At 44.5% G+C, this 22,109-nt stretch overlaps 2 protein-coding genes across 3 annotated transcripts in view; both read right to left on the reverse strand.

Annotated features, from left to right (window-relative positions):
• Positions 1 to 255: 255 nt before the first annotated feature.
• On the reverse strand, positions 256 to 5,847 carry LOC147010188 (ATP-sensitive inward rectifier potassium channel 11-like). The gene is made up of 5 exons (XM_085860982.1): positions 5,723 to 5,847; positions 4,752 to 5,468; positions 3,111 to 3,431; positions 2,902 to 3,027; positions 256 to 1,871 (listed from the first exon to the last, which is right to left on the reverse strand). The coding sequence occupies exons 2-5, from the start codon at positions 5,214 to 5,216 to the stop codon at positions 1,476 to 1,478; spliced, it is 1,308 nt and encodes a 435-aa protein (XP_085717108.1). The 5' UTR covers positions 5,217 to 5,468; positions 5,723 to 5,847; the 3' UTR covers positions 256 to 1,475.
• Positions 5,848 to 19,818: 13,971 nt separating this feature from the next.
• Positions 19,819 to 22,109, reverse strand: part of LOC147010189 (synaptotagmin-1-like) — a 36,425-nt gene continuing 34,134 nt past the window's right edge. For both annotated transcript variants that reach the window (XM_085860983.1, XM_085860984.1), the window contains exon 9: positions 19,819 to 22,093. In XM_085860983.1, the coding sequence (XP_085717109.1) occupies positions 21,893 to 22,093 (201 nt within the window). In that variant the 3' untranslated portion in view covers positions 19,819 to 21,892. The remainder of the gene's footprint in view (positions 22,094 to 22,109) is intronic.

The raw sequence follows: 22,109 nt of genomic DNA on the forward strand, positions 1-22,109 counted from the left end.
GTGTTATCAGTTGCAGTTCTTTAATCTTTTGCCTGTCCACCTTCATCTGGCCTAAAGAAACCTCAATTCCTCCTTCAATTCCCACCGAGAAAGTGACAGCAATGCGTCATGTGATTAAGCCAATGACTGTTGCTCTCATGTTCACTCCTCAATATAGTGCATTTTTGTTGTTTCTTGTGTAATGTTTCTTGAAAAATTCCACAATGGCCTATCTACTTCTGACGTATGCACAATTGGGGTGAAAACGAGAATGGAGGGGGGGGGGGGAGTCGTTTAAATTATTTTGACAGATCTGCGTTTGTAATATATAAAAAAAGAAAAGATTACCTTTAATGATCAGATCTCATGGAGTAATTGTCATTTTTGAAAATTGACTTTTGTTTGAACTTTGAATTTTTACTTTTTCATTTGACCAGTGATGAAGCCGTACAAAGGCGGTGATGTATAATCAACGTGGTGTACCGTAGCATGATATAGTGGGAACGTGACGTCCTTCTAGGTAGTAGGGGGGTCACACCAAAAAGGCAACATTGACCATCAAACATTGAGCCGTCCTACTTGAGGTGGAGTTCACACATTTAACCAGTGAAGCATTGAAGATGTTCGTGCGAACGAAATGACCAACTTTACCTCCTTTTTACCGCAATTTAACCTCTCCTGATGTTCTTTACCAAAGACCTCTTAATCAATATCTGTTTGTGAACGCAACTTTTAAAAACTGATATGTAGTTCAAAACGAGCTTGATTTCTGTATTTTTTTTGTCTCTTTTTCAAACAATGAACTGCTTTTTAATTTACCCTGTGTTGCTCGTTTTTTGTGTTCGAGTCGTCGGAGAGGTTTCTGCACGAGGCAGCACCGCCGAGGACCACCCCAAAGCGGTCACATGCTTGATTCCCCCATTACGAGCAAACCAAAATGATTAGAATCCAAGAAAAGCAAACATCCAAGACTTCGAGATCTACGGACACCTTAAAGTTGATTTCAGAGCCAATGGAAGCAATTTCTGTGATTTTTAGCAAACAAGGTAAAAGGAATTTATATAAACTGTTTGATAATCCCAACACCAGCCTCCCCTTACCCCCCTTTGGGCCAGAAAGTGAGGTGGGGTAGGGGGTAGATTGAGGTTACAATAGCAAATGTGGTGAAAGTGAAGAACGAGCGAAGGGAAAAATGGTGTTTTTGTACTTATGACAATTACATCATTATGGGAGAACTGAACATATGGGTTTATGTGGAGTGCATTGGGTGAAATGAGGTAGAATGTCTGCATTTACTCTCTCGTGCTCTTTTTTTTTTCTTTTTTAAACACAAAACGATTCAATACAGCAACAACAACCACTGAGTAACCTCCTCCCACTCAACGTCTAGTTGCACTTAAACACCCCCAGCTCAACTACTGCGTCGTGACCTGTCACGTGGGGAGTGAACGGATCTTCAACGTTAATCCATCACTTCCACTCGATTCCATCTCTCATCAGCATTCGCAAACGCTTGGTCTGCCACCATCACAATCAGAATAATCTTCCTCGTCACTTTCGTCATCCTCGCAAATTACCTCGTACCCCCCCAACTGAGGCCTACGTGTCTTTGTAGATGCGTGTGCAGATATTGGCGCTCCTAACCCTCTCGAACAAACGGGCGTGGAGTGGCCGAGGTCTTTTGCAATGCTGAACTCTCTGGCCGAGCACCAAGGGGTTGGCACTGAGACCGTGTGTCCAAATTTGTAGTAGTCGATGGCGTAACGCTGGTCTTCGCGGGTGACCAGTGGGACAAAACGTCGGCCCCACAAGATTTCTTCGGGGAGATATGAGGTCCGGGCTTGTGTCGTAATGCCTGTAGATTCTGCCACACCTTCCAGAAGAACCACCAACTAGAAGATAAACACCCGGAGAATGACTGGACATGGTAACAGGAAACCGAATTTTGAAATGTCAATTTGCAGTCGGTGAAAGCCACACGAGTCCCTTATTCAGTGTCAGTGAACATCAGTCTGAAAATGTTTTTGTCAAACCACATCTTCAACTTTATAATCGGTCAAATCGCAACATCAGGACCCTTGTGTGGAGTGAATCTATACTATGAGAGCCGTGTGTGTGTCACCATTTTTCTCAGAGATAGCTGAACACATCGTCGTCAAACTTTCAGAGGTTCAGCAGTGAGTACACAAAGTGTTTTAGGCCCCCACCAAAAAAAATAGACCGGGCAACGCTGGGTACCCCTGCTAGTTCTCTTTAAGAGAAGAGCTGGTATGCCTTCCCATGAGGGAGGACACATCACTAGCACCTCTTAACTGGAATGGTGACCATGGACCCCGGTGCTTCACCAGTAGTTGCTCCAGGAGGCTTGAGTTGTCCATTTAATGGTGATAGTTATCCTTATGGCTTTATTTTAGAGTTCTTATTAACCGGTAATGGGTACTAAACTGGGTAGATGTGTTGCAGGCACTCTCTGTTTGTCGGGACACTTGTCGCAGGTGCTAGTATAGGACAGGGGTTCACGAATCCCATTCATGTTAACAGGTGATTGTGTACATACATTCATATATTCCTCGAACCTGATCAGCAGCTCCAGTGCGACCTCCACTGGGCACCCCGTGCATGCAATAAATGTCATTTCAGACGATAAGTAACTCAAACCCCTTGCTGTGTACAGTAATGCCACCAATGGAGTTCCATCACAGAGGTTACAGCACGTTCTGTTAGTAATTGTCACATGTCACCCAAACACCTTGCCTTCGGCATGGTATTACTGTTACACAGCTTAGAAAGCTACGCTTTGCGGTTGAGAAACAGAAGATGGGAAAAACCTTTTTCCAACCTTTGTCAGTGGTAAACAGTCAGTTCCTTGGTAGGGGAGCATAAAACACATCACATTTTCACTCAACCTGTCTAACCTCATACCTCCATGTTCTGCTGCAATAGGTTGTGAGGAGTCAGGTCATACAACGGACTGTCTGGCCCAATGATGTGGATGACAACAATAGGGGCAACCAAAAAGACCCCCATGCCTCCAGGTGGGTGGTCAACCTGTGCACAGGATTTTAAAAAAAATGAACGCTAGGAGCCAAATGTAGAAATGATGTCTAAAATGTCCAAAACCTTTGACTCACCCTGAGGTGTTGAGGTTCCCAGGCACCTGAGCCTTCTGGAGATCGCAGAAGAATGAGGCGAAGTGTGGCGGACAGGATCAATGAACGGCGTAGGTCCCCCAGTCGGAAGGATAATGCTAGGCAGTCACCCCGAGGGGCTATGGTTGCATTGCGTGAGAAGAGTAGGGTACCGGCCCTCCGCCGTCCCTCCGCTGTTTTCATGAAGACACAGCCGAGAAGAACCGCGCTGGTTGCCAGGCCGCAAATGTTCTGCAGGACGAGCACGACCAAGCCAACTGGGCATTGCTCCGTCAGCATCCGTCCACCGAAGCCGATGGTCACCTGAAGGTTGGAGGTTTGTGTTACTAGATCCTGCACCGGACATGAGGCACAGACAAATATGACATGGATACAGATGTAGACAATGAGACCAGCATTTATAATTATAGACATTATAGACCAGCAGAGACATTATAGTTCCTACGGTGTCCATCGCAAAGAGGATCCGAGCCGAAGAGCAACCACCAGAACCCTGAACAAATTACAAATTCTTGCTCCAACATACAGGGGGAACTGCATCAGCGGTACACCTGCACCACTCAGCGAATGATGTTACTCAGAGCCTTGTGCTTCTACATGTAAGAAGAAGTCGGTGATGACAAAATTGCGCATCCTCTTCCAGAATGAGAAGATAAAGATAAAAGTCAAAAAGAATTTTAAAACTAGAAGGGCACTCAGTCGAGAGCATACCTCCACTATGCAATGCCTGATCCACGAGAACATATCGGGCCCATACATTTTTGAGATATCGTGCTATCTCTCGTTTTTGGTCCGATCTCTCAATGGTGAAGAATCACTGTAAAAATTATATAATCATCATATCCAGAGCCCGACTTGGATCTTCATCAAAATCAAATCAATTTGTCCTTGTCACACACCCAAACTGTCCACAAAATTTCATCCGGATCCGTCCCCAACTTTTTGAGATATCCTGCACACAAACAAACAAGAAGAAGACCTCGTGCAGAGCACGATTCTTGCAAAATCCATAAACCAAATTTGACCTAAAAAATAATTGGTGGTTGAATTCAATGACTAAATGTGCAAATCCTCTTAAAATTTCAAGTCAATTGGATGAAAATTGACAATTTTAGAAATTCGGCCTATGTTGTCCTTCGGGTCCATGTTGATCTCAAAAAATAATAGGTGGTTGAATTCAGTGACCTGAAATATAAATCCTCTTCAACTTTCAAGTCATTGTAATTGGGATGAAAATTGAGGATTTTAGAAATACCTCCTTAGTTGTTGACCTTCGGTCTATGTTGACCTTTTGACCTCAAAAACTAATAGGCTTCCTCCTTATGAGAAACTCTACCATGCGGTGAAGTTTCGTGAAGATCGGTTTAAAATTGTGACTTGTAGGCGATAAATAGACAGACAGAAAGAGATGAAAACATAACATCCTTCACCTTCGGTGGCGGCGGTCATCAGAGATATAAAAACCAAGGGTGCTGCTGCAAGACCTCTTTTGCTTTGCTGTTCATGTAAGTGAAACCACCTTGGATATGTGGCTTAACAGTCCAAGCTGTGGTTTGTAAACCAGCCCGTGTGCAAGGATGTGATCACGCCATTGTGGAGGTCATGAATTGAAATGACCCTTACCTGAACCTCCACCGAGAAGAGGAACGCCGAGGCAAAGGAATGTAGACCGGTGACGCAAGGCATCGGCCACATCTCCTCGTCCCCTGAGCTGACCCTGGGTCCTCCAACTCCACCACGCCGTCCCCAGCGGCCACGGCCCTCAAGGTCCCCATGACCAAAGGCCAAGAGCCACCAGAAGAGGGCGAAAAGGAGCCAGGAGCTGAGAAAGGCGGACGTGAAGATGACGAGGGTGTGTGACCACTTCATGTCCACCAAGGTGGTGAACACGTCCATGAGAAAACGACCTTCTTCTTGGATGTTCTTGTGAGCCACCTTTATGGCCCCTCCTTTGGCTACGAATCGGGGCTTTCTGATTCGTCGGCCCAACATTTGGGGGCTGGGTTTGGGGCTTCGTGTTTGAGGGTATGGAAGAGGTCGTGAGAGAATGAATGGTTTTGGTGGGATGGAGGAGTGCCGAGACAGCATGACGAAGTGAGCTTTGGGGAACCGAGAAAACGTGCTGGTTGAGGTGGTGGAACACGTCACGAGGTCGCGGTGAGCGGGAGATGTCGAGACGAGGTGAAAGAAAAGGTGAGTTCAAGGTAAACCGTGAGACCTCCAAACAGATTTTTCACTTCAGCACCACAAGCTCGGACAGCGACCCCACGTGTGTGACGTCATAGAAGAAGGCTCGTGTGCCGCGCACGTCACAATAAAGCAAAAACAAACAACAAAAGCCTGTTGGAGATGGAGGGGTGCGGAGAGAAAGAGAGGGACGTGCAGTGTGATGGGAATCCTTCCGGTGAAACGACAAAAGCAGAACAACTGAGCAACCATCGTCACATCATCCTCACTCGTCACTCCAGGATCAATAACCTTTCATGGAACAATAACCAAGCGATCATCTCGACACATGACGACTAATCATGTAATACATGTTACAATGTAACCGTTATCATTGTACACGACATTTCGCGGTACTTGGTTCATACCTTGTCTTAACTCGTGCCGAGACACAGCCAGGCAGACAAGAGCAACAGGCAGACTTGGGAGAAAAAAACATGTCTGATCAGGTGTCCGAGCGTGTCCCGAGGCGAGAATGGTCCCGTCATAGGAGGCGTTCCCTTTACGTCGTACCTTCAAGAGGTCGCCGTGGGGAGGCGCAAGTACGCCGTGAACGGAGGCGACCCGATGTTTCATGAGGAGAGGAGGTACAAGATGTGAAGGTTCTTTCTTTTTTGTTTTATCTCTTTTATCTCTTTTACTCATTATATATCTCTGTCTGGGAGAAGAGAAGTGAATTCTTGCAGAAACTTTTCTGGAAGGCTCACCTGGTTACACCTGTATGGGTTCGAAGGTAGCGGAGTAATTGGTTGAAACCCGAATCTCCTAATGACTCCATCTTTGCTCTTTGCTTATTCGGGTTCCTTCTGATGACTCCAATGCAGTATTTAGTCTTCCATTTAGTAACTTAAATATCAAATAGGAAGAGTAGTTGCAATCTGGGTAAAATACAGTGCTGTACAGTATTGTGTCGAGAGAAAGGGATGACATGACTCAGTAGGGAATTAAAGTATTAGATATTGTAGAAAGAGTAAGATACTGGTGGGATGCTTTCATAGGTCTCTGAGAGATCTTTAACGTTCACCATCACACACACATATGTATATATATATATATATATATATATATATATATATATATATATATATATATATATATATATATATATATTTCCAGCAATCTATGTCTGTCTGTCTGTCTGTGACCGCTGTTTCTCGACAACCACTGGTCCGATCTAATTGAAACTTGCCAGGTATATTGCTGGGGACCTGAGTATGTGCCTTTTCAAGGTTTGATATTAATCGGCCAAGTAGTTCCCAATTTATGGCCATTTATTTACCAAACCAATGACAGGACACGGTGCTATGACGTCACAATTCTTATTCTTCTTCGTTTGATATGACTTCACAATTGACGCTGGGGACCTGAGTATGTGCCTTTTCAAGGTTTGATATCGTTCTTCTTCATCCGTTTCAGCTGTTTCCCAAGTGGTTCTCAAGTTATGGCCATTTATTTACCAAACCAATGACAGGACACGGTGCTATGACGTCACAATTGACGTCACAATTCTGCTTCTTCTTTTTTTTAATTATTATTTTTTGCACTTACGGCCACGCACATATGGGCACACACTAGTATATATAAATGTATACAATATATATATATATATATATATATATATATATATATATATATATATATATATATACATATATATATACATATATATATATATATATATGTATATATGAGAGTAAAGAAGAGGAGAGTTAAGACGGTAGTTAGGTAGGGGACTTTCACTCAAAGAGTAGTTAATTCATGGAATGGTCTCCCTGGAAAGGTAGTGGCAGAAGAAAAAGTAGATAAGTTTAAATTAGAATTGGATAGGTATCTGTACTTGGAAGTTATGGAGATAGAGGGGTATGGGGATGTTGATAAGACTTTTAGGTAGTTTGAGTATTGATGGGTGATTGTGTATGGAGTGCTGTTGGTGGGGGTCTTGTTAAGGGGGGTTTGTGTGGTTGATGTGTGTTTTTAACCAAGCCCATGCCCCCTCTCCGAGGGGAAGAAAAAAGAATGACAACAACCAAAAAAATAAACCAAAAAAACAAACAAAAATGTTTTTTCATTCATTAATTAAAAACTTTTTTTTTGCATTTTCTTTTTTGGATCTTGGGTTGGTGTGGTGTTCGCGCAGGCATGATGGGCTGAATTGCCGCCACCTGTGTTGGATTTCCTTGTTTTCCTTGTTATATATACTGGTGGATGACCCGTCCCATGGTTGGGTGGCAGAGGTGGTGGTGGTCACGTGATTTTCTTTCCTTCATGGTTCGGAGATCTGCAGTCGTGATTTCGTTCCTTTTTTCATGTGTCATTTTTTTGCGAATGAGGAGTTGATTCCTGAATGGCTTTTATGGGGTTGTCATTGAGACGCTGAATATGTTGTCAGCATTTTTTTGAAAATGTAGTGCAGTGACAGGTGATTCGGAGCGAGTATGTACATTTTCACTCATGAGCTAAAAAGTAAAGCGGTCCAGTCATGTATACTAAGTATAATATAGCTGAGTTTCCTAGACTCTTGACACTTTGTCTCGGAGGAGATAATAAACACCGAGCTAGATTATAGTGTAGACATATAATAAACAAAGACCCACCTACATCTCTCACCGGTGAATGGAGGTAATAGCCAATCATCTCTCACCTAATCAACTAAACCAAGGAGGCTATGATTATATAAATAAATTGACACTTCCCACACTCCTCTAGCTGAAGAAGCTGAATAAACAATCCAAGAAGGCCTACACAAGGTAAGTGCTTTGCTGTTTCAAACCCTTCCCAGAGTTCCTCCATAGCTATAAAGACATTCACACAGAGTACACACATGAAAATCCCAATGCTACACACCACCTCAGCTCCCGGACCGGTTTCATTGCTTATTGGTGAATCATCAGTGACAGTGCAGACAGCAATGCATACCAATGAGGCTCCCAAGCATGTCCCATGTACAAATGTTAAAAGCAGTAAATATATAAATGATAAAGAAAGAACCACCCACAAGGCCTCGGGTGTGCTTACCTTGCGTAGGCCATCTTGGTTGCTTTATGCAGCTTCGTCGGCAAGAAGAGCATGGGAGGTGTCAAATTATTTTTATAATCCTAGCCACCTGGGTTTAGTTGATTAGTTGAGAGCTGATTTCCCATTCCCTCCATTCATAGGGAGAGGGTCTTTCTATATATATATATATATATATATATATATATATATATATATATATATATATATATATATATATATATATATATATATATATATATATATATATATATATATATATATATATATATATATCTTCTTCTTCTTTCGGCTGCTCCCGTTCGGGGTCGCCACAGCGGATCATCCGTATGATCCGCATAGTGATTTGGCAAATGTTTTACGCCAGATGCCCTTCCTGACGCAACCCTGGTCGCCTCTTCCTACACAGGGATATGGTACACCTACTTTAACCGGGGTATACACCGGCCCAGTACACTGGTACTCATTTCGCCGACCTCGGAAGGATGACAAGCTGAGTCAACCCCTGGTGTATTAATTCAGTGGCCCAACGGGGCTTGAACTCAGGACCTTTTGGATCCCAAGCCGCTGCCCCAACCACTGCGCCAACACCAGGCTCATATATATATATATATATATATATATATATATATATATATATATATATATATATATATATATATATATATATATATATATATATATATATATATATATATATATATATGTTGTTGTTCATCTTTCGGCTGCTCCCGTTAGGGGTCGCCACAGCGGATCATCCGTTATGATCCGCATACTGATTTGGCACAGGTTTTACGCCGGATGCCCTTCCTGACGCAACCCTGGTCGCCTCTTACGACACAGGGATCAGGATTTGGGTTTCGCCATGATTCCGGGCTGCTCTGCACCCTGCCCAGTGCAGAGCCCCCGTCCTCAAGCGATCCTCCAACCCAAGCCTCCGAGTAGCCGGATTACAGGCGCACGCCACTACGCCCGGTGTATATATATATATATATATATATCTTCTTCTTCTTCTTTCGGCTGCTCCCGTAAGGGGTCACCACAGCGGATCATCCGTTATGATCCGCATAGTGATTTGGCACATGTTTTACGCCGGATGCCCTTCCTGACGCAACCCTGGTCGCCTCTTACGACACAGGGATATGGTACACCTATTTTAACCGGGGTATACACCGGCCCAGTACACTGGTACTCATTTCGCCGACCTCGGAAGGATGACAAGCTGAGTCAACCCCTGGTGTATTAATTCAGTGGCCCAACGGGGCTTGAACTCAGGACCTTTTGGATCCCAAGCCGCTGCCCTAACCACTGCGCCAACACCAGGCTCATATATATATATATATATATATATATATATATATATATATATATATATATATATATATATATATATATATATATATATATATATATATATATACATATATGTATATATGTATAAATGTATATATACATATATGTATGTATATATCTTTCTATAATTCCAGCAGTGTCTGTCTGTCTGTCTGTCTGTCTGTGTGTCTGTGTGTCTGTCTGTGTGTGTGTGTCTGCGACTGCTGTTTCTCGACAACCACTGGTCCGATCTAATTGAAATTTGCTAGGAATATTGCTGGGGTCCTGTGAATGTGCCATTTCAAGGTTTGATATTAATTGGACAAGTGGTTCCCAAGTTACGGCCATTTATTTGCCAACCAATGACAGGACACGGTGCTATGACGTCACAAATGACGTCACAATTCCGGTTGTTTTTTTTTGCACGTACGGCCACGCACGTACGGCCATGCATGTACGGGCCCACACCTACGGGCACGCACCTACGGGCATGCACTAGTATATAATATGTATGTATATATATATATATATATATATATATATATATATATATATATATATATATATATATATATATATTGTTACGAATTTGGAATTCGATTGCACACAACGTGCAGGTTCCTTTAGTCAGCTATGTGGATAAGTGCTTGTTCCCGAGATAACTCACCCTCCATTGTTTAAATGTTTAGAAATCGATCAGATGCGCTGCCGATCGATTTAATAGTTAGGGAGCGAACAATGGAGATGCCCCTCCCCCTCTTCTGCGAAGAGTAAGAAGAGCCCTGCCATCCCGTGATTCATGACATCAACCACTCCCTTCCACCCGTGGTTGAGCGGTGGATGGATCACGAGGGCATGAGTCACGCTGGGCGCGGGGGAGGGGCGGAGAAGGATAAAGAGGAGATCCTTTCTTTGTTCGTGTTCGGAGTTGAGGGGAGTCGTTCAGCAGGCCGTCGGGTCCTGCTTGGCTTGGGTTAGGGTTGAGGCCTTCGGAAGCTTTTTGCTTCTGCAGAGGAGTTGTTCAGCAGAGCTTCGGGTCCTGCTTGGCTCGGTAGGCTTTTTTGGAGAGCTGCTCTGTTTGGAAGGTAGTTGAGCCGGTTGTTCGGCTCGAGCTGCGAATGGTGGCTTCTTCTTCTTCTACTTCTTTTTCTTCTTCTTCTTCTTGGTTCGTGGAGCTCTTTGTTCTCCGTTTGGTTCCTGGCTTGGTGCGACTCATCGACCTCTTCATGGAGGTGGTTCCTCGGGGAAGCGACGCATCGACGGAAAGGATCGGCGCCTCGTCTCACCAGCACGTGTTGAGAAGCGCGGGAGGATTTGCGGGAGCTTGGGAAGGATCGCGGCTCACGGCGATTGGATCCAGCTCGCTCTCGCTGGAGCCCGGGTCCGAAAAACTTGAAGACCACACGAGGTGGAGAGGTTCGAGATAGGTCCTGGGTTTCAGCTCACCTGTCCTCCGAGCTGGAGCTCGTTATTAAAGGTCTCAGCCACCATTACTTGGGTGTGTGTGTGTGCATACGTGTGTCCGTGGGCGCGTCTAATAAGTAGGAAATTGTTAAGTGCTTTGTGTGCTGTAAATGTTTGCATTGCATTTCGTATAGTCGGTATAGTTCTGCTCTTACGTGCTTCCCTAGTTCCCCATTATTATTAATAAATACCCCAATTGTAAAATGTTTTCAGCTTGTCGCGTCGATTCTTTCATTGACTGAGCATTTCGTGTGTTGGGAGTTAGAAAGCCGTTGGTTTGCCGTAAAAGGGGGACACTTGGACCGACGGTTCTCGGTGATTAAGCCGCTCGGAATCGCGCACGGACAAGCTCGCCTCAGCGGTTTGTTCCGTACGGGTTCCGTCGAGGGTTGAATACCCCGGTAGTTGGATCACGTGGGTATTTAGGTACATTGAAGATTGGCAATCGACCCTACCCCACGTGGTCTGCCCATTGGCATATTTCAGTTCTTGTACAAGGACCCGCCGACTCGGACTTATCCGGGCGGTGATCTATATTCCGGGCGATCGGTCGGGCCGACTCGACTTACGGCTCTGTTCAGAGCAGTCGGTTGGCGGCCGACCCCCGGCACTGTAACAATATATATGTATTTATATGTCTATATATATTGTTACATATTTCGGAATCCGGTCTGGTAAATGCATCCACACATCCAGGTCCTCAGACAGTTATTTCCTTAAATTCATGGTCAGATTAGCCCCATCCCCATGTCTAATGGGATCTAAAATGTGATGTGTTGAGAAGGGTAAAGGATAGATTCCCTCTCTTATGGGAAGCTTTTTTCTTTATGACAGACACATTCACACACATTTCTTTCACGAGCTCTGAAGCCCGCCCTCATTTTGTCTCAGCAACATTCTTTCACGAGCTCTGAAGCCCGCCCTCATTTTTCCTCAGCAACATTCTTTCACGAGCTCTGAAGCCCGCCCTCATTTTTCCTCAGCAACATTCTTTCACGAGCTTTGAAGCCCGCCCTCATTTTTCCTCAGCAACATTCTTTCACGAGCTTTGAAGCCCGCCCTCATTTTTCCTCAGCAACATTCTTTCACGAGCTCTGAAGCCCGCCCCCATTCTTCCGCAGCGGCAATCTTTTGTGAACTCCGACGCCCGCCTTTTTTGAGAGCTGCACGGGTCGTCATGGTAACTGTGCCCCAGTGGGGCGGGGTGAGCTTGAGGCGGACGGCACCCCGCGGAGACGGCCCGAGGCTATAAAAACGAGCGAGAGAAAGCGTGAGGTACGTTCTGTGAGGAGAGGCGTTCTGAGATATAAAAAAAAGTGAGGAAAAAGCGAAAGAGGGATATTCTCAGAGGAGAGAGATGTTCTGAAGAGAAAGAGGTACGTTTTGAAGAAAAAAAGTGAGGAGAGAAAGGAGGCGGAAAAAGCGTTCTGAAGAGAAAAGTCCTGAGAGGAAAAAGCAAAGAGCGAGAGAAGCGACCAACAAGCAGGTGTCTGACCTCAGCGCCGACGAGACAGTTCGCCCTTCCAGTGCTTCGGCAAACGAGCGTGTGGTGCGCGTGCGGGTGTGAGCAGTGCCGCCAACAAGTGAGGCACGGGTCGATAACCAACAACACCGGGGTCTAAACCCGCGACGGACGATATCGGTGCCCTCCAGACGTCGACTGGCGTTCAGGGCTGCCCCGCGAGAGGGTGCACGGCAAAGCTGGGTGCTGGCAATGGACGTGACACGCACGCACACATTTTCAGGACGTTTTCACGTCATGGACGACTTTCTGGTGAGTGAGACGATTCTCCTCCTCCCCTCCCCCTGAATGATCTGCTGGGTAGCCTTGTCTGTGTTTAGCTGTAAGTAAGTCAACCCCCCGATGAGCATCTGCTCTTTATCTCTTTCCTGGCATTTTGATTGATTTTGCTTTGAAATTCTTTATTTACCTCAGCAAATAAAAGGTTTTATTTATTTATTTATTTTATTATTATTAATAAATTATTTGTCGATTTCCAACCTGTCCGTGTTTGTCCTTTCCTTCCATTGGTTCAGCATTGTCCGAACCGAGATAGACTGGGAGGTAATTACCACAGATTTGACCAAAAAAAATACCAGATTTGACACGCTACTCACTCAGGTAACCACGTGACCTCGAGTTTAAAGGAATAATTAGGCGGCGGACACTGGAACTCGTGGTTAACTGGGTGACGTTCGTGGATTTAAAACAACCCACCGTACCATCTATCTATAATTCCAGCAGAGTGTGTGTGTGTGTGTGTGTGTGTGTGTGTGTGTGTGTGTGTGTGTGTGTGTGTGTGTGTGTGTGTGTGTGTGTGTGTGACTGCTGTTTCTCGACAACCACTGGTCCCATCTAATTGAAACTTGCTAGGTATATTGCTGTGGACCTGAGGATGTGCCTTTTCAAGGTTTGCTATTAATCGGACAAGTGGTTCCCAAGTTATGGCCATTTATTTACCATCCAATGACATGACACGTTGCTGCCGCCATTTATTTACCAACCAATGACATGACACGTTGCTGCGTAGACGTGGCTGCGTAGGCTGGTGCGCAGCCGGCCGACGATGACGTCACGGGCCGTGCCGGTTACATGGTAGCGAATGTCATAGCAAGCAAAGACAGGAAGGAAAACTTTATTATAATTTGGATTTGAATTAACTCTGTGTGTGGGAGTGTGGTTGTCGCGAGAACGCGAGAGTGAAGGAATGGCCTGTGTGGTTGTCGTTTCTGGCTCGCGGTTTGAAAGTTTTTTTTTTTTTTTTGCACGTACGGGCACGTGAGAGTGAAGGAACGGCCTGTGTAGTTGTTGTTTCTGGCACGCAGTTTGAGTTTTTTTTTGTTTGTTTGTTTGCACGTACGGCCATGCACATACGGGCACGCACATACGGGAATGCACTAGTAACGTTAATTGTGAGCGGTGGCCCCAGGTCCGGCTCAACAGAGGACGACCGGGGATTCATCCCCCTGATTGACAAGCTGGTGTCTTGGTACCCGCGGTCGCAACAATATATACGTATGTATGTAGGTGGCCCTTAAACATGAAAGTTTTAAATATGTTTCTTTCAACCCCCCCCCCCCCCGACACCCCCCACTCCCCACACACACACACACACACACACACACACACACACACACACACACACACACACACACACACACACACACACACACACACACACACACACACACACACACACACACACACACACACACACACACACACACACACACAGTTTTTTTCCATTCACAGTAAAAACAATGTGTGCCAAATATTTTTTAAATCCAAGAATATTTTGAGGTCATCATCATGTGTTGAAATTTTACCATTATATAATATACACAAAACACAGCCACAGCTGCAACTAACATCAAGCATTATTTTATGCTTGTATAAAAGTCTATATTATACAGGCATAAAGTACTCTTCGAAGTTGTAGCTGTGACTGTTTTGTCTCGGTGTTGCCAGTTCAGTTCAGTGTGGCTCGGGCTGTCTTGCCATGTGGTTCTCTGCTGCTCGCTCTCATTCTTGAGTGCATTCATTGATGATAGTAAGGGTCTTGAGAAATTTGTGACGCCAAACACAAAGGCCATCTTCACTCACCTCCAGCTTCCGGATGAGTTCTTTCTCAAAGATCCGGATAGCTGGCCAGTGAAGGACTCCTTCAAGAAAGCTCAGTGGATCGTGGAGACCCTAGCTGCGGTCAATGACTGAGCAGAGATGAGTAGCTCTCATCCAAGAGTTGAACAAGAAGTTGACTCGTGGAGAGGGGGAGCTGCAATTCCTCCTCCAAGTGGTCGCTCATCACAGGCGGCAGTTCCCAGACTGCAAGATGATGACACTTCCACCTTTAAACCAGATGACAATGAGTGGAATCTGCTTCCATGACATCCCTGCCACTGAGTGGCTAATACCTCTAGTTGAAAAAGGGGGACCTGCATGCCGAAGGTCCATAGCAGGTGGACATGGAAATATAGAAGGTGGACAGATATACAGTAGGTGGGTGTGAAAATACAGAAGGTTGGTGTGGAGATACAGCAGGTGGACATGGAAATAAGCAGGTGGGCATGAAATACAGAAGGTGGATGGAGACACAGCAGGTGGGCATAAAAATACAGAAGGTGTGCACAGAGATACAACAGGTGGACATGGAAATAACAAAGTAGGTGCAGAAATACAGCAGGTGGGTGGAGTAACATAAAGCTACTGTAATGACGACGGACACAATGCGATCACCTTGTCCGGACCAACTGCCGGATTTTTTGGCGCATGTGCACCACACGTACAGGCTCGGTGAATACAGCCAATCAAGCAAGCATATAATTCAACAATATCATTACATCTCCCATTTCAGTATGAAGTGAAAGACTGAAAATAGCAAAAGCAGGTTTATTTTCCATAAAAATAGCAAAAACAAACTTTATAACCAGTGAACGAAGACTCAAAAGCCATGCTATATGATTATGATAGAATGTAGTCCTTCATCCTTTGAGGAAAGGTCTGCAGCTCAGAGGTTGAGGAAATTGGGAGTTCTCAGCACTTGAATGTGGTGTTGGTGCCATGTCCATGGTGTTCTGAGCTTCCTCTGGAGGAATGCTTAATTATCCAACGTCCGGAAGTGGGAGAATGGTCACTGGCTCAGATGGAGATTTCCGCAGGTGTCGCCTGTTACGGCGGTAGGATCTACCATTGGCCATGGTAACTAGGTACGATGTTTGTGGAGAAAGTTTGCTCGATACAACTGCAGGTACCCAGCACTGTCTGGTCTTGATGTGGGCAGCATTACCTACTTGGACCTACTTGGATCACCTATCACCCACTCCTATAAGAGGTTTCGCCCCTCTTTCATATAATTTGGTGTACTGCCTCTGACGGTCCCGGAGCTGCTGACAAGCATCTGATATGACACCTGGCTGGAGGCTTTTACTGTAAACAGGTAATTTATCCCTTCGCCTCCTGTTCATCAAGAGTTGAGCTGGAGAGTGTCATTCCACTAAAAGGAGATGTGTGGTCGGCAAGGATTGCTGGATGAATGTCAGTACCATCTTCATGTGCCTTTCGCAAAGCCTGTTTCATTGTCTGATTCGCACGTTCAGCTTGACTGTTGGATTGCGGACATGTTGGGGATGAGGTTGTGAACATTATGCCCCATTCGTGTTCAAAGTCCTTAATTTCTGCGCTTCCAAAGGGAACATTGTCGGCGGATACCTCTTCCAGTATGCCATGGTGGAAAAAGTTCGCTTTCATTGCTGAGATGACCGCGATAGCCATGAGCCCATTTAGCTGTGACACCTCAGGAAATTTTGAGTAATAGTTCACCAGGATGACATTGTCTTTTCCACCAAAGTGAAATATATCAGCACCCAGCTTCTACCATTGATGGTCAGGGACGCTGTGCGGGATGAGTCGCTCTTTCTGATTGCCAGGCCAAAATCTGGCACAGTCCCCACACTCAGCAACACGTGATTCTATGTCTCTTAACATACCTGGCCAGTACAAAATGGGTCTAGCCTGTGCCTTGCACCTTCCCGCTCCTCGATGCCCTTCATGATTTAGAGCCAGCATGTCCTGTTGCATTGCGGCTGGAATGATGATCCGCTCGCCACAGAACAGCAAACCTTCAGACTGATAGATGTTCTCCCAAACAGGCCAGAACGGTTTCACAATCAGAGACACTCTGGCTCGATGTGCAGGCCAGCCTTGTGTGATGGTAGTGTGGGGGAAAAATTTATATTAATGTATTTTAAATTGTAACAAATGGAGTTTCAGAAATGTAACTTTTATGCTGCAAATTGAATTGGCTGTCATTTCTGGCCAAAAGACTTTTGCCCTAAATGATAAGAAATGTGTTGTTCTGGAGCAGAGTGACCGAGCTGATAAATGAACCTTTGCTTAGAAAATGTACGAAGTGACTTTTTGTCTAAAGGACACGTCTACAGTCTGGGTGAATATCCCCCAACCTCTCTCTCATGGAAGTATAAAATGTTTTGAAAGACACATTTTCTTAGTACGAGCACGTGAGGAAGTATAGTTTCTCAGTGGCTCGTACTCCTTGGAACTGACCAAGTACCAAGTTAGAATAAAACTCTCTGATGTAATGTAGAAGTGAATTGAATCGGGTTGGTCTAACTGTTAACTAAAATAAGAATAAATGAAATAGAACCAAATAATATTGCAATCAAATGGGGATTCTTAAGTTCATTGTACAAGGGTGAGAAGTGTATGGTGTATAATTAGGAAATAAATTGTTTCACAAGGAAGGACTAGTGTGGACATCAGTTTTATCAGTGTCGATAGGGTTTTTGTAGGGTTTTATAATCAAATCGGACAAACGTTAAACTCTGTCTGAAGTCAAATAGGATTCCACAATCGACCAGTTAGAAACCTTCAGGAGGACAACGATCACAACAAGGTGGGTTTAAAAAAATCCACATCAGTAGTGCTGAGCTGTTGAAGTGCTGGATCTAATGATGTCTCACATTGCAGTACCTTCATTCTGCCAGTGATGACTGGAAGCTCAGTGACCAATTGATGTATGAGAAAGTGTATGTCGTCTTCCTGCGTCTGATCGTGTAGTGACAAGCTTGGTGGCGCTCTGGAGAGTGTATCAGTGATGTATAGATACTTTCCTGGACATACTGCACTGACACAGTGTAACGGAGAAGGCGAAGCATCATGAGCTGAAGTCTGGGTGAGAGCAGGTGCAGTGGCTTCTTGACGATAGCCACCAATGACTTGTGGTCGGTGTGTACGGTCGTGTCAAACCCGTAGATGTACTGATGAAAACACTCTACCCTGAATACGATTCCAAGAAGCTCCTTCTCTATCTGGGCATAGTTCTGTTCAGCAGGTGTTTGAGGCCAAGACGCATATGCGACAGGATGTCTATCCTGCAGCAAGCACACACCTAACCCAGCTGAAGACTCATCAGTTTGAAGGACTGCTAGCTTTGTGAGGTCAAAGAACTTCAACACTGGGTGCTTGGCAATTGAGGATTTTAACAGCTGGTGTGCTGCATCATGCTCGCCATGCCATTCCCAGGCTGCATCTTTCTTTAGCAGCTGAAACAATGGTGTTGTGATGGTAAACATGTTGGGTATGAACCGACCAAGGTAATTAACCACACCCAGAACTCGCTGCAGCTCCAGACGTGACTGAGGAGTTGGCAGTTCCAACACGGCTTGCACCTTGTCTTTATCCAGGCGAACACTGGCAGAGGTGAGGACATGACCCATGTATTTTACATCTGCAACCTTCCACTGGATCTTGTTTGAGTTGAATTTGACGTTCTTCTCTTGAGCACGGTCCAGTACCTTGCGTGCGATGGTGTCATGCTCAGTAGGGGTGGTTACAGCAAGAATCATGTCATCTGTGATGCAGAAGACCCAATCAATGTCTCCAAATGTGCTCTCATTCCTCTCTTGGAGAACTTCACTGCCTGACGTCACACCGAAAGGTAGACAGTTCAAACAATGACACCCCAGAATAGAATTAAAAGTGGACTTGAGGGCACTCCCTTGATCTAATGGAACCTGCCAGAAAGAGTACTTTTGGTCAAATATACTGAAGACCTTCTTTCCGGCGAGTTGATCCATGACTTCATCTGTTGTAGGAATGGGGTGGTGCCTTGTTGAGATTCCTTGGGTCGAGACATGAATGCAACGATTTATCTTTCTTCTCGATGACGACAAGATTATGCACTCAGTCTGTTGGTCCATCCACCTTGGAAATGATACCCTGTGCCTCCATGTCAAGCAGTTTGTCCTTCAAGTGCTCATGTAGGCTGAGGCACACGATGAGGTGGCTCGATGATTGGCTGAATGGACGGATCCAGTTCAATGTGGTATAGTGTGTCAAAGTTCCCCAGGGCAATAAAAGAAATCTGCATAATCAGCCTTGGCTTTGTCCAGTGTAAGGTCAGGCTGTAGTGAAGCCACTGATGTGGGAGTCGACGTCATGGCCCTTACATGCGATCTACTCGACTCAGCAGCCAAACAGAGAGTTATCGTTTTTCCTAAAGTCAGTCTCAGTTCATGTAAGAGATGCTCTTTTAAGGCGAGGTTGTGCATATCAACCCCATGTGGATGATGGAATGGAAGATAATAAGTCGACCACAATGAGTGGACTTGCATCACACCAGGTGGAGCAGGAAAATTGTCCCCACCATCAAGGGTCGTAAATGAGCCAGGTGGATTTTTACAACAAATTGGCCTGAATGCGACTTCCCAAAGCTTAGAATCCAAATCTCTAACACTGCTATCTTCAGCTGGACTTGTGGGATACCAATCCATTGTCCTCACCAACATTCCACCAATATACTTGAACAAAAGAAATGAAGTACCTGAACCAGACACCCAACATCCACAGGTCACTGAAGAACGAATCGTGTCACAAGGTAACCTTTCATTTTGTATCTTCCAACGCACATTACGTAATTGAAATAAAGTTTTACTTTCAATGTAAATTAAAAGGAAATGTTACACCGAGCTGTGATCGATGCACGTTTTCTGGTCACGTGGGAATTTTCTGCTCCACAAAAATCCAATGAGACTTTCACTCTTCCCAGGAGTTCCTTTTTCAAGTGAAATTTGTTTATTCATCTTTTCATCGTTTTTCAGCAGTTTTTTTTTTACGTCATTCAAACAAACAACAATGTAAATGATATCAAGTTGATGTATTTTGTTTTGTTGGGAACAGTGTTACACACTCATTAAAAGTGCATTCACACAAAGATCTCATTTATTTAAAACTAGCAAATACTACCCATCACTTTGATCGGAATACTAAAAGAGGGTGGGAGAAAAGGAGGGGTATAGTGAGAGGGATATGGAGGGAGAGGGTGGAGAGTCATGAGGTGGAGGAGGGAAGGGGAGCGAAAGGGAGTGAGGAAGGAGGAAGAGTGAGCAGAGGTGGGGGAAAAGAAGGCAGACGTGCGGTGGAGCATTAATTAGGTTTCATACCATCTCCTCAAAATAATTGTACATAGAATAGCAGTGAATATGGAAACAAAATAATCTCTAAAATCCATTTTTACTGGTCATACTATAAATACCGCCCAGAGACAAACACCACCAGGTCAGGTCAGGATATAAGCACAGTCCGAAGACATAAACACCGCCCAGATATGTCCGCAGCCAAATACCACCCGGACACGTCTGGAGACAAAACACCGTCTGGACATAAACACCATGCCCGGACACATCCGGAGAAAAACACTGCACTGAGACAAACAGCATCCAGACATAATCACTGCACGGACATGTCGAGAGAGAGAGAGAGAGAGAGAGAGAGAGAGAGAGAGAGAGGGAGAGAGAGGGAGAGAGAGGGAGAGAGAGGGAGAGAGAGGGAGAGAGAGGGAGAGAGAGGGAGAGAGAGGGAGAGAGAGGGAGAGAGAGGGAGAGAGAGGGAGAGAGAGGGAGAGAGAGGGAGAGAGAGAGGGAATAAAATGTTATGCTTTATGAACGAACACACACACACACACACACACACACACACACACACACACACACACACACACACACACACACACACACACACACACACACACACACACGAGTGAGGATATGATTTTAAATTTCATTCGTGAGTTTGCATGGCAGCCTATAATTTTATAATCCTGAGGGGATACCTTACAAAAATATATTATACTAGACGACCCGTGAACCCGTTGGGTTCCCGTTGTGACAGCAGTTGATAAAAAAAAAATCATTTAAAAATAAAAATAAAAAGATATCTCAAGCGAACTATACCGCTGAGGTTGTTTCCATTGATCAAATTCTCCCGAAGAGAACTTGACTGAATCGGGAATTGATTTTTTAATAATTTTTTTCGTTGCCCAGTTTGAACGAAACTTGATACTGCACACCACAGGAGAATGGTGAGTAAAGTGGGCCTAAAAAATTTGCGGTATCGTGTACCGTTTTGGCTGTATTTTGGGAAGTTGCATACATACATACATACATACATACAAGATGAAAGTTTCAGTAATGTATAGATAGATGTATGTGTCGATATATATATATATATATATATATATATATATATATATATATATATATATATATATATATATATATATATATATATATATATGGTATATAGTAATGTATAGAAGGGCATTGCTCAAATTTGCGGAGTGGATCTAATTTTATATATACATACATATACAGTAAGTATATGTTAATAGGCTTATGCTGTCTGGCTGTCTGTCCCATCCTGTAAAAGTCGCTTCAAATTAATCCAAACCTACGGGAAAATTATAATTTTTTTCAGACAAAAAAATTGAAACCGGCCGATGTGTTGGCACAAGAGCGCTTCCTCGATTGTCTCCCCCAAAAATGTTTTTTTTTCTTTGCTGTTTAACGTGTATATATATATATATATAACCTCCCATCTTTGAGCTCTTTCAACCAGCACAAGAATAAAAGGTTCCTTGTTCTTTTCCTTTTTTAAATGTCGTGATACTTTTACCATGAGCTTCAGCTCGTCCCTTATAATCCCGAGGAGGGTCCTTACAATCCCAGATCCTTTCAATTTCCTGTAATCCTGAGGGAGATCCTTACAATCCCCTATAATCCTAAGGGGGATCCTTATAAATCATAGGTTTTCTCCACCTGTCTCCTCATACCCACACAACTATTATTACCTTCACAGACCATTGTCCCACTATTTAGACCCATATTTTGTCCACAACGTTCCCCCCTTGACCTCCGGAACCTCGGACCCCTTTTCAATTTTTCAGATTAGCCTTGACTTCATCCGGGTGTTGTAGTGGATGCCACTGTGCCACCGGCCTGCGTGGGTTCGACTTCATGTCGTTCCAGTGCTGCAGGCAGCCTCCCGTGGCATTGTTTCCCACCATGATTTTCCCAATGCAGGTGTTCTGTTTTATCCCGCCACTGTGCACCACCGAGACGACAAGCTGGACTTTCTGTTTGAAGGACGTG

This window comes from Eptatretus burgeri, chromosome 17 (genome assembly GCF_056783735.1).
Source record: "Eptatretus burgeri isolate ZD-2024b chromosome 17, Ebu_testis_v1, whole genome shotgun sequence".
Taxonomy (NCBI): domain Eukaryota; kingdom Metazoa; phylum Chordata; class Myxini; order Myxiniformes; family Myxinidae; genus Eptatretus; species Eptatretus burgeri.

What these genes read in the sequence shown, in the direction of transcription:
- LOC147010188 (XM_085860982.1), bottom strand. Translation starts at nt 5,216, where the DNA reads ATGCTGTCTCGGCACTCCTCCATCCCACCAAAACCATTCATTCTCTCA. An exon ending in GGGAACCTCAACACCTCAGG is followed by an intron (nt 3,028 to 3,110) that starts GTGAGTCAAAGG and finishes TCCTGTGCACAG; the next exon opens with GTTGACCACCCACCTGGAGG. An exon ending in TATTGCAGCAGAACATGGAG is followed by an intron (nt 1,872 to 2,901) that starts GTATGAGGTTAG and finishes TTTATCTTCTAG; the next exon opens with TTGGTGGTTCTTCTGGAAGG.